Source organism: Dermacentor andersoni, chromosome 1, assembly GCF_023375885.2.
Source record: "Dermacentor andersoni chromosome 1, qqDerAnde1_hic_scaffold, whole genome shotgun sequence".
In the NCBI taxonomy this organism is placed as follows: Eukaryota; Metazoa; Arthropoda; class Arachnida; order Ixodida; family Ixodidae; genus Dermacentor; species Dermacentor andersoni.
The window spans coordinates 258,162,489-258,175,063 of record NC_092814.1 but is presented as its reverse complement, the minus strand read 5'-3'; the positions used below and the strand labels follow the sequence as shown (position 1 = coordinate 258,175,063).

Here is a 12,575-nt window from a genome sequence, read left to right as displayed (position 1 = left end):
TCCTTGAGAACCTGGCCCACTCCCACTGGGGCTCCCGTATGTACAATTACGTGCGAACCTTTCTCAAGGACCGTGTAGCCACAGTGGGAATGGGCCCATATCGGTCAACAGACATTAAAGTTATCGGAGCGGGGACACCTCAGGGGTCGGTGCTCTCGCAGACGCTTTTCAACATAGCTATGGCGAGACTACCCCAGTTACTGGAGAAGGTTGAGGGGCTATACCACGCAATATATGCTGACAATTTGACTCTCTGGACGTGCACCGGCTCGGATGGAGACATTCAGACAGCCTACAGACAGTGGTGGATATAGTGCAGGTGTACCTCGCGACTGGAGACCTTGAATGTGCGCCAAATAAATCAGAACTATTACTAATCTGACCTCGAAGCAGCTATGAAACGCCAATTCCAGTGATTGAAGTGAAAATACAAGGCATACCAATTCCCACTGCACAAAGGGTCCGAATCCTTGGTTATCACCTACAATCCAATGCCAAAGCTCACTTCACGGTTGATCTCCTTGGTCGACAGTGCGAGCAAATCATCGGTATGATGAGGCGTGTTAGTAACCGCCGCTCAGGACTCAAGGAAGCCGATATGCTGCGGTTGGTCAAGGCATGCATTATCAGCCGGCTAACCTATCACCTCCCATACCACAACCTGATGCTCTCTCAGACCAACCGTATAAACACAATTATTAGAAGAGCCGTTAAACAAGCACTCAGAATTCCTGTATATGCTTCCACGGAACAACTACTTGCTCTCGGGGTACACAATACCATCGAGGAACACATCGAAGCACACAAAATGGCACAACTCGAGCGATTGAGACTGACCCCTACAGGCAGGCATTTCCTCTCACGGCTGGGCTACCCACAGCATTCACCCTCTACGCGAGTGCATGTCCCAGTCCCATCAAACATCCGAACCTTACTCACCATAGCGTCCATACCGCGCAATATGCATCCAGAGCATCATAATGGTCGCCGGGATGCACGTGTTAGATACCTTCGGAAACTCCTCAACGCCCAGCCGGAGGGCACCGTTTATTATACCGACACTGCCCACTATGCTCTTGCGATCAGAAACAAAGAAAGACAAGTGTCGGTGGTGGCGGACGATCAGGGTAATATCGTCACCTCGTGTAGCGTCCAAACCAAGGCTACGCTCACAGGGGAGACATTGGCCATAGCACTCGCCTTCAACCACATCGTCGGTCACATGAAAAGATCACCAAAACACGACCATATCATCATTACAGACTCACAAGACGCATGTCGAGCCTACCTCAGGGGTCATATACCTCAGGAAGCCAATCGCGCTCTCACCAGCACACGTAAGCTCCCCACCATGCCAGATCCCTCAATACCATGCATCAGGCTGATTTGGACACCTGCTCATGCCTCACTGTCGGGCAATGACCACGCTCATGCGGCTCCCCGAGAGCTAACCTGCCGGGCACCTGGCAGTGAGGCGAGCAACCCATATCAAGCCTCACAGAATTTGCCCAACACATACCGGGACACTCTAGACTTTTACAGGCTAGGGCGCTTGCAATATCAGCCTCCTCCCAAGTCCTTCTCCCGGAATGAAGCCGTATCCCTGAGACGGCTTCAAACCAACTCATATCCTAACCTCCTTCTCAACAAGCTCTCCCCAACCTTATATCCCACCACCTGCCCAGGCTGCGGTGCACCACCGACGACGTTCCACGTCACAATTGAGTGCCAAAAACTACCTAAGGATATCCCTCTTCTACAATCCCCCACCCAACATATGCGCAGTGGGAGGCGATCCTCCGTCGCTCCGAGCCTCAGGTCTGGCTGGCCCTGATACGACGAGCACGAGCCGTAGCGACAGCGATTGGGGCCCTGGACTGAGGGCCCCAACCACATAAATCCTTTCACTTTATAATAAAGTTTCTCTCTCTCTCTCCCGTCCCAGAGGGCCACTCCGACCTGTTCCGCCAGTGCCGGGGATGAGCCCCGCACCGATGCGGCGTTAAGGAGGTTGCCCCTGTGATCTACCATGGCAGCACGAACCGGTCGGATGAACCGTATTGGGCAGATTCGACGAACTCGACCGACCGTGGACCACCAGCGACAGATCTGAAGTGCGGCCGCCCTGGCCTGGCGTCTGCCTACGTTGTGTGGCGGGTGCACATTGCGCGGAAATGGCGAGACCGTGACGCCCTCCTGCGTCGCGCACCGCCTTTCCCTGACAGCAGTGAGGTTACAATTCAGCACCTCCAGGATCCGCCTCCCCGCAAGCGAGGAAGAGAGCCTGACAACCTGGGCCTTCTGCTGTGTCTCGACAACCTCGTCGAGGGTGTTGTGGACTCCCAGCTGCATGAGCTTATCCGTGCTGGCGCCCATGGAGATGCCGAGCACCTTTTTGATGCTCTTGTGCATGAGCGCTTCAAGCTTTGCACTTTCGTATCCGTGCCAGCGATGCGCGGCGGCCACGTACGTGATGCAACTCATTAGGAAGGCATGGTACAACCTATAAGGAGGTTGTCCTCCCCCAGCCCTCCGCAACTCTTGTAGTGATAAGCCTGACCATGCTGTCCGTTTTGGTGGTGATATGAGCGATCATTTGTCCATTACTACCGTTTGCCTTTATCAGCATACCGAGTATGCGGTGGAGCTCTACCCTGGGAATGACTTGCCCGATGGCCGTGCGAATGGAGATGACTTTCCCGAGAGGGACGTGCCCTTTGCAGATGCGCCCTCTCCTTTCCTTGTCGGTCGATACAAAAGTTCGGACTTGGACGGGGAGAGCCGGAGCCCCGTGCCCACCAAGAATTCCTCCGTGCAGCTCAGGGCCGCCTGTTGCGATGCCTCGACTCTGCCTTCACTGCCACCGTCGCACCACACCGTGATGTCGTTGGCGTAAAGAGCGTGATTAACGCCGTCCACCTCGGAGAGACGCGCATGGCGACGTTGAAGAGAAGCGGCGAGATGACCGACCCCCAAGGGGTGCTCCTCACCCCTAGCTTGTAGGGATCAGACTATACCTTGCCCACCATGGGAATGGCGCACCTGCCCCGAAGGAACGAACTGACGAACCCGTGCAACTTAAACCCAAGGCCCATGTCCAAAACTGAATGGAGGCCATGCCAATGCAAAATGTTACCGAAGGACTTTTCGAGATACAGCGCTAGGGTACCCCTGACGTCTTGGGTGTCCCTGTCAATGATGTGGTGTTCAAGTTTCGTGACATCCGAAAGCAAATGAAAATAAAACAGGTGTGTGACACACAACCAGTACGAGTTGAATTGAACTGGCTGCCATAACAGCATACGTGCGAATTAGCGCGAGAACGAAGGGAAAACAGACTCGAGGCAGGAATATTTTTTGAACAGCGCTACCTTGCGGCCCAGATATTGAAGAATAAGCATGCCAAATAAATTATTTCGGCTGCGTGAGTTTGTGTGATCGCATTCGTGATCACAATCAATGCGCATGGCAGGCCAGTAGAAGGCCAAGCAACGCAGTTCTATGTCACCAAATGAGCGACACTGACTGAAAGTCCTAAAGTTTTGGCATGAGCACAGCACCCGCTGTGATAAGCCTGTCAGGAGTAATTTCCTATATGTTCCTATATACACAGGGACACTAATTGCCCTGAATTCATGTTATGGACCATGGATTGGCAACTCGGAATTAAAGTTTGTCTGTGTAGCATATCTCGCACGCATGTCAGGATGACAGAGAACATGAAAATGAAATAGTTGCTCACAATGCGGAAAAAGCATTCATTTATCTGTGCGATTACATACGTCTCAACGTTTAATTTGACACTGTCGCAAGCTCACAGTCGCAAGCCCTTTCAAGCGAGTCACGCAAATGTGACATGCCCATGGAAAGGACCTTTCGGTGTAACAATTGTCAGAAATAAGGCACTTTCATGCGGTAATCGCTTTTTTTGTGTAGGCGAAACGTAGGCATCCACGAGGCTGGATCCGCTTTCGAGTCAAAGAAGCACCGCCGCGAACTCCAAGCGTCAACAAAGGTCGCTGGTTAATGCATTAAAACCACAAAACGGAGAGCATGCTCTCCGAGTGTCTTAAATTAAAAACAAAGGCACCAACCGATTTCTCCGAGCAACCGGCGTCGCTTCCAGTTATGAAAGACGTGAAAGGGCGAAAGATTGGAAGTGCAAATCGGGAGAGAAAACTTATTAAACAATCACATGATAGTTCAAGGTGTCAAGATGCAGCCAGTGGCGTCGGGCATGGAGCACGGTAGAAAATTCCAACCTCATCATCCTTGCACGTCAGCCAGTCGCAGTGTTCGTTCATAGCACGCAGAAAGTAAAACTCCAGAAAAGTGCTAGCATAACGCAGCCGGCCTGAAATGCACATTTGCTACATTAGCACGGGAGCTCCCGGATAGGTAAATGTGAAAATGGCGAATTCGAGTTTCTCGCAATCGCTGCACCGATTTCGATTTATTAAGTTCGTTGCATTAAATAAAATGTAAAATCTAGTAAGTGCTGGAAGTAGATGTTCATTTTATGCCGTCAGTATCTTTAGAAAAGGTATCAAAAATTTTGAAGTATCAAGTTTACAACTCTGCGACATAGCAATAAGGAACAATATAACAATCTTGTAAACTGCACTTAATAACACATCTAAAGCGGACAAAATAGATTCAGTATATGTTCCTCTGAAAGATACCGCTAATTAGCGAATGTGATTTTTATAAAACCCTTGCAAACGTGACAAGTTCAAGTGGACTGCAAACTTATTCCTATAGCAAATTTGTCCGCTTTAAGTGCTCCAATATAGGTAGACACTTGTAGAATACCCCCCCCCCCCCCCCCCCTTCCATCGGCTGTGTACAACGGTGCTGAGCTGCTGACCAACCGAGTTCAGTTCTGGTAACTGCAAGATTGGTTTTAGTGCAGAGTTATGAACTTCTTGCTTCTATTTATTGTGAAAAGTATTCCAAGTAAATACACAAAGAAAGTTCAATCAAAACAAATTTCAAATACATTGCAAATAAACTTTGCAGCGTTAAAATTCCTTGAAATGCTTACTATATATGTGGCACACTTCTAAAATTGCCTGCTGTTGTTGCAAATAATAGGGAAGAAACGCGTCTAGATGAAATGTATGATATGCTACTCTATCCCCAAAGCGCACATGAATATGTATAGCACCCATGTTAGCTATAGCGTTTGAATGTATATATATATATAGGCATTTATTTTAAAGAGCAATAGAATGAATGATTCAGTTTTATAACATTGGAGTGCACAACGGTGAAAAGGGTAAGGAATTAACTTGCGATACTTGTTTTTTACTAGTTGACTGAGCACCTGACAGCGCAATTGTAATGCAGCTAAATGTGCAGATTTAGTTAGAAGCGAGAAACTTTCAAAAAAGGCACTGGTGTAGAGGTTGAACCGGCACCATGACAAAAAGCCGATTGTGACAACTTGAGAAAAACTGGCCAGGCGGAAACCTGAGTCACTGCGCACAATCTTCTGCAACTAAAATATATAATTCGACTCGCCTATCCATCTACCTGAAACTAGCGCTCAAACTAATATTGTGCAGATGCTCAGCGTAGGTGCACGTTTTCTGTTACCCGCCGTGGTAGCTTAAGTGTAGTGGCTATATATTGTCATGTGGTAGTGACACTGAAGAACACAGTAGCAAAACTGTGAATGGTGAAACTATTTATGGGCCGAACCTCTGCCCAGAGAAACAAGCTACACCCAAAGCATAATGATAGCGGCGATGGTCGAAAATCTGGTCTGCGGGTCAAGCATTGGCTTTCATTTCATACACAAGTCATCGAATGTTCCAGAGTAATTGCTGGTGCCCGGCGTATCTTCCAGAAAGTACAACACAATTCGTGTCATGCACAGAATCAGATTACACAAGCTTCGATGATGACAGCGGATAGAATCATTGATAACATTCAAGAAACTTCTAACACATGCTGGCATGTCCTGCGCTGAGTGATAACATTTGTTAAACGGTGAAAAGGGGTAAGCTGAGAAAGATAAACAAAAGCACATGTCAATATCATTACGCTGCGGAGCTCAAGGTCGCGGGTACGACAGAAGCGAAATGCAACAACGCTCGTGTACTTAGATTGAGGCGGACGTTACGAATTCCAGGTGGTCAAAATTATTCCGGAGTCTCCACCTACAGTCTGAATCATAATTAGATTGTGCTTTTGGCACGTAAAACAATTTATTTTGTAAAGTTTTTTTTTCTGCATTCACAATTAACGTGGTGAAATGCCTTGGGTCTTGTATGTATGCTCGCTTCAGTCAAGCGCTATTTCTTGTTTGTTTCATGTTCTTTTTTTGTGAAATATGTATATATGCTACGATTTGAAATATAGTGCAACGACACATGTGCGGCTAACGGAAATGTGTACCTTTCAGGATGGTAAAATGACAGCCAGAAAGAAAGGCAGTGCATGTACATGTTATTTAAGTGTAAGCTGTATGGCCACTTTGGGCACTATATAGCTAACCGTATAAAGCAGAGGAATGCACCGAAATGTCTATTTTACATCTATATCTAGATAAAGATCACCACAGATACCTTCTAGACATTTTTATGAAATGTTTTTACCCTCTTAGCAAGAGGTAAACTAAAAACAGGCTAACAAGACGTCTTCTAGATTTCTTTCACATGATGTCCTCTGGACGTACATGAAAATACATTTTGTAGCCATCTTGAATAGTTGTAGACGTTTCAGTTCATTTTGGCCGATCCAAGACGGCTACAAAACGTCTTGTCCTCAGTGAGTTTATGGCTTATGTACCGCAAAAATAATCATCATATATTTTGCACGCCTTTTGTTTCTTTACCGCTGCGTGATCGGTACTTCCCGGCCATGAATGGCATACATGTCATCAGCAAACTAGATTTAGCATGCGGATGCTGCGCATGTCTAAACATGAGGTACAGGTGTGCGATTTGGCATAATAGAGGGTGAAAAAATCAAACACAAACTCACTCAAAACCTATAAAAGACAAAAAGAAAGCACTTCCAGTTAAGGGTGAGCAAAAACAAATATCAACACATATGAGATCAAATTGCAGATGGCAAAAGTAAACAAAACGAAAAAAGATATCGCTTGCAAAGCATGCGCCGATGTGGTGCAAGGAAATGACGCGACATGTGAAGTTGATATTGTGCGTGGTCAAGGCGAGCACCCGAATATGTTTCGACATTAAATAAAATTGTGGAAGTACGTTCCACTCTGTGATAATCCCGCGCAAGTAATCAAGCACATTCAAAACATATTATAAAGAATGAAGAACCTTCAGAAAACAGTGTAAACAAATTACAGCACACATCTGATGAAATGGGAAGAGGTTCGTGAATATGAAAAATTAAAGGAAAAAAAGACAAATACAAGGCCACTAAGCGTGCATCCCTGATGTGATGCAATTGGCGAAATTGCATTTTCTCATTTTAAGATGTTCTACTTTTTCTTTCTCTGCTAGTCCTTTTATTATTGAGAGACTTCGTGAAAAACCGGAGACGTAGAAGAGGTGGTAAACCCACCCGCGCCAAGCAGACGACAGCAAAGAGCACAGAAGTAGGATAGTCATTAGGACTGCTCGCAGCTCCCGCTGTGCTTTTACTCAGGAAGTGCCCGGCCTGCTGCTCCATACAGCGCAGTGCGCGGGCGGCAGACTAGACAATATTCTAGGGACCATAGTATGAGTTTTCACTATTGTCGGTGTCTGTACAAAGCAAGAAGAGATTTTTCTGATAGCAAAATTACGTTTTAAGAATTTCCAGACGTTTCCTGAATGAACTGCTGCCAAGAAAATGGGAGTGCTTAAATACGTCCCTGGCAAGTCTTGAGGCAAAGAACTCCAGGCTTTATTTAAGCTAGTCACACGGGAAGTGCCATCTAGTTTTGAGTAAGCAAACAAGTCCGTGAAAAGTGGCTGTAAGCTTTTCTGGCCCCATCCCTAGCCACAGGACAGTTCAGGTGTCCGTGCAAATGTGAGACAGTTATGATGCTCACAGCCTTCCCGCCCACTAAACAGCAAATAAATGACCACTTCAAAAAATTTGAGGCTTCACGAATCCAGAACATCAGTGTTGCTTCGTGCAAACCAATATGACTGATGCATATGTAAAAAAAGATCATGTTGATGGAAGAGCAAATTTTTAATCAAGCACCACTCGAATACCTTTTACAAGAAGCAACAGAATACCTAATTCATTTCTCAGACAGCACAGTGTTTATGTTGAGACAAAAAAAAAAAACCTACATGAACTGCAGTAGAGCTGGCCATTTGCTGCTGTTTACTGCACATTTCAGGTTTTGGGTGAAAAAAAAAAACAGTAGCTGATAGCAGAACTTTGCTTAGAATGAAAACGTGCTAGTCCAAGTGAAATGAACATAATTTTTTGCATTTATGTTTGATTTTATTTGTTGTTCCAATAAGAAAATTAAGAAGATATATACCAGTAATATGCTAAGCTGCCAGAGATAGTCCAAATCTAGCACTATGGACAAAAATATATTAATGAGATGAAAATAATGGTGTCTAGTGCATTCATTTGAACCGCCTGTACAAACCAATTCAGGTAATCAAATGGCACAACAACAAAGCACCAGCCATACTTTACATGATGTAACCATTACATGTATTGATGAAATATGCAATTTAAAAGGTACATAAGCAATCAAGCATTGCCTAGCTGGCCACACTAGCCTTACACAATGTAAATTTCAGAGGAATCAATGTAATGATGAGATAAATGAATAAACATGCTTAACTCTGCATTCATCTGTAGAAACATAAGCCAATGCAGGCAGGCCCAGCAACTGGGACACCCACTAACATTAGCCACATACACTTGTGATGTGTTGATGTTCTCGGCCCATTTGCACGAAGCAATTTACCCGTGGATATAATTATACCCACAGTAAAAAAACTTTGCAAAAGTGGCAGTTGCAGCACAGCAAGTTGTTGAATTAAAAATATCAGAAGTTTCATGCCAGTATCACTGGTTGGTCATTTGACAACTTATTGTGCAGAAACTTGCAGCCACTTGCTTGAAGCTTTACAACTGCCATGGCAAATTTACCCAAAGGTAAAGTGCTTGAAGCAACTGGCCCCAGATCAAAATATGAAACAGTCTGTTAGGGAGCCATTAACATTTCTGACATCAACTAAGACAAGCATTACTGCTTACCACTAGCCCACATGCCAGCGAACTGAAAACTATATTATGAACAAAAGCTGGAAATCAGGAAAAATTCATCGAGCAGACATAAAGGACTTGAGGAACGGCAGCAAGAAATACATTTCTGGTAAAGACAATTCACGCAACCCCACACCACACAGAGATAAAGAAGAATGCACAAGGATGGAACCAGTACTACCAGAAATAACATTGGTGAGTCATGCTTACAAAATTGTTTCCCCTTAGCTGGTTACTGAAATTGCAATGGCTCTTCTATATGAAATGATGTAATTGCGCCAGAAGAAAGAAACAGTTCATTTAACCCTACACTAACTACTGGCAGAAATAAATATTTAGGACTTTGCCAAATGCACAAATTAACCTAAAGACATCTTGTACCTACTCGCCATGAATTATAAAAACCAACTGTTGAGAAAAATGTGCACAAATGACCGAGGAAAATCACATGTAAATTCTCAGAAGTAACAAGTGAGGACAAAATAATTTTAGGTGATGAATAGGCTTGCACAAATTGTTCAGCAAGTAGACATGCGAATACACAGAAAGGTTTCAAGGTAAAGAAAACACTACACATACCAGGAAAAGCACAAAGAATGAAAATCCACTCACTCGAATCATGCATAAACAATAATTAATGTTTAGAAAATTTATGAACTGCAGAAATGAACATTCAAATAAAACAAACATCTTATACTAGAAATTTCAAAATTAAGAATAAAAGTAAAAAATACTGTGCCGACTTAGCCCAATAAACAAATACTTCAGAACAAAGTGGTAAGATTGAATGATATTTTCACACAATATGCGCATTAGAATTATGGTGGTAGGAAACAAAAGAATGCACACAAATGTTTCTGCAACCACACACAATTAGTGGTCCTGGAAAGCAGTCTCACAAGTGTGGATATACACAAAGAATAAAAATTTAATATTAAAGGAATACTGACACAACATTCCTTTTCTGCTTATTTAGTTAACTAGAAACTAATTCTGTAACGGCAGTACAAAGCTTTAATTCCTCAAACATGCAACAAACTATATTTATACAATCTTTTGATGCAATGAATTCAAAACATAGCCCAAATAGAACGATGCTGTGTGTTTTGACCAGAACATCCAACAGGTCATGGAAATTGGGGGTTGTGGTTGCACGGTATCACCCAAGTGCGGGTCGACCCAGTGCAATGGTCAAAGATGCACTGTGATCATGTTGCCGAAAGGTCAGCACAATAAGTGAGAAAAATTCTGCTTGTTCTAAGAGAAGCCACAGCAGAGAAGCAGTGTAGAATGCCAAGTGCAGAATAAAAGAGGCATGAATGGCCGAAGTGGCAAGCCAAGCGTTAAGTGACAAGGCAATTGTGTGGCTTGTGGCCACTGCACCTGGCCCACCAGGCTGCCTGATCTGAGTACCAGTCATTTGTAATATGACCTGAACACTACCTCTAATTTTCGTGATGTATAAAAGGTGCTTGCTAACACACCTTATGCCATGAAGCCACATTGCTTTTGGCGTGTTTTAAACGAACGCATTAAGATATAATAATTGATTTGTTCAATGTTCATAGAATTCACGCACTACACTGCCACTATGGTGTCGGTAGCTATCTCACTAAGCAAAAAAGCAAAATGCAAATTTTTTGTGTCAGTACCCCTTTAAGCAAACGCAATCTGTGCAAAGGAACTGCTGTCAAAAATGGTTGTGCAGCCTTTTAGAGGAGCGCAGCAATAATGTCATCAGCAATGCCACTGTCCCGAATTTCAGTATGCATGCGCTCAGAACGTTCCCGCTCTGCTTCAGGATCTAAAGGAGTGGAGGAAAACTCTTGTCGGTGTGCCTCAAACTCGGCCCTGGTATGAATCACCGCTCGCAGCAGGACTTCTTCTGCTTTGTCCATGTTAATGCCACGTGTTATGCTCAGAGCCTTCATCACTGCCTGTGTCGCAAATGTAAGAAAAACATCAGCACTTAACACACACATCAATAATAAAGCATTCAGCAAATACAATGTGCACCGTTAAGAAGGAAGCCTAAACTACTGGCTTCATTTGACTCGCATTTTTTCACACACGTCTATTTCACACAGCAACAACATATGGTGGTGGAATGTCTCCAGAAAATACCAGTGTGAACATTATGCATTGAAGGTAAAAACTGCCTCTTGAAAGGTGGTAGGTGGCACATCCTTTCAAAAAAGGCCAAGCACTTGGAGAACATTATTCTGTATGAACCAGGTCATGCTAGCGCCATCACCAAAAGTGGCATTAAATAGATCGTAGTGTCCCTTGATCCCCATGAGGGCCACGAGTTGTGCAAAGCTGGACTATCTTGAGCCCCTAGATTATGCTGGATAGCCACTCCCTGTGCACCCAGCAGCCACACTCATGTTAACTACTGTCAGCAGCATACTAGGTTTATAAATGTTCTTTTTTCTTTCTTGACTTTGAGCAGCACTCAATCTCTCACTTCCGAATATATATCCCCAATTTGTATGCTTGCATCTAATTGGAATTGCTCAAAATGCGGTGCGAGCTGAGCACACGTTAGTGCATGGTGACAGCATCTGTGAGCCTTTCATATTTACATGCGAAGGGCTGATCATAATGCCAAGCTCTCATAACATAGCTACAATTTTCATTATGCGTGCAGATTATGATGTTTCAATATGAAAGCTCAACCTCATCTGGATGAATTCCTTGAGAAATACTACATGAAGCTGGTACCAATGATTCAAAGAAAGTTACTGTGTGTGCTTAAGAGGAAGCTTTAGCTCGGGCCCAACTCAGACACGGCCTATTCAAATAAATGTAAAACGCAAGAACGTTTTTCTGAGATAACCCCTCGACCGATTTTAATGAAATTTGTTGCATTTGAGAGAGAAAGTTAAATTATAGTGACTGTTGGAAGCGGAATTTCGATTTAGGGCTTGAATTTTGTTAAAAATACTTTCAAGTATTCGACCGTTAGAAAAAAAAATAGAAGCATGACGTTTACAAATTCATAGCTCTGCATCAAGAACAGATATCGCGGTTCTGAAAACGGCATCCATTAGATCATTCAAAGCGGACAAATTTGATACGTCATTTTACATCTTACATGAATTTGTTATGTTGGTTACAAGGGTTCTGCAAAAGCTGTATTTCCATATTACTAAATTTTTTTTATATTCATGTGTAACGTATCAATTTTGTCCGCTTTAGATGTACTATGAGATGCAATTCACAGAATTGTATTATCATCTTTCGTTGTTGAGTTACAGAGTTGTAAACTATATAGTTTCGTTTTTTGAAAATTTTTTGATTTTTGACAATTTTTAATAAAAAATTGACGACCTAACTCAAAAATTCGAAACGAACAGTCACTAAAT

General features: G+C 43.7%; 1 protein-coding gene across 2 annotated transcripts in view; it reads right to left on the bottom strand.

The window, feature by feature from the left end:
- Window positions 1-8,144: 8,144 nt before the first annotated feature.
- LOC126547839 (uncharacterized) overlaps window positions 8,145-12,575 on the bottom strand; it is a 91,522-nt gene continuing 87,091 nt past the window's right edge. For both annotated transcript variants that reach the window (XM_050195852.2, XM_050195853.2), the window contains exon 12: window positions 8,145-11,144. In XM_050195852.2, coding sequence (XP_050051809.1) covers window positions 10,920-11,144 — 225 coding nt within the window. In that variant the 3' untranslated portion in view covers window positions 8,145-10,919. The remainder of the gene's footprint in view (window positions 11,145-12,575) is intronic.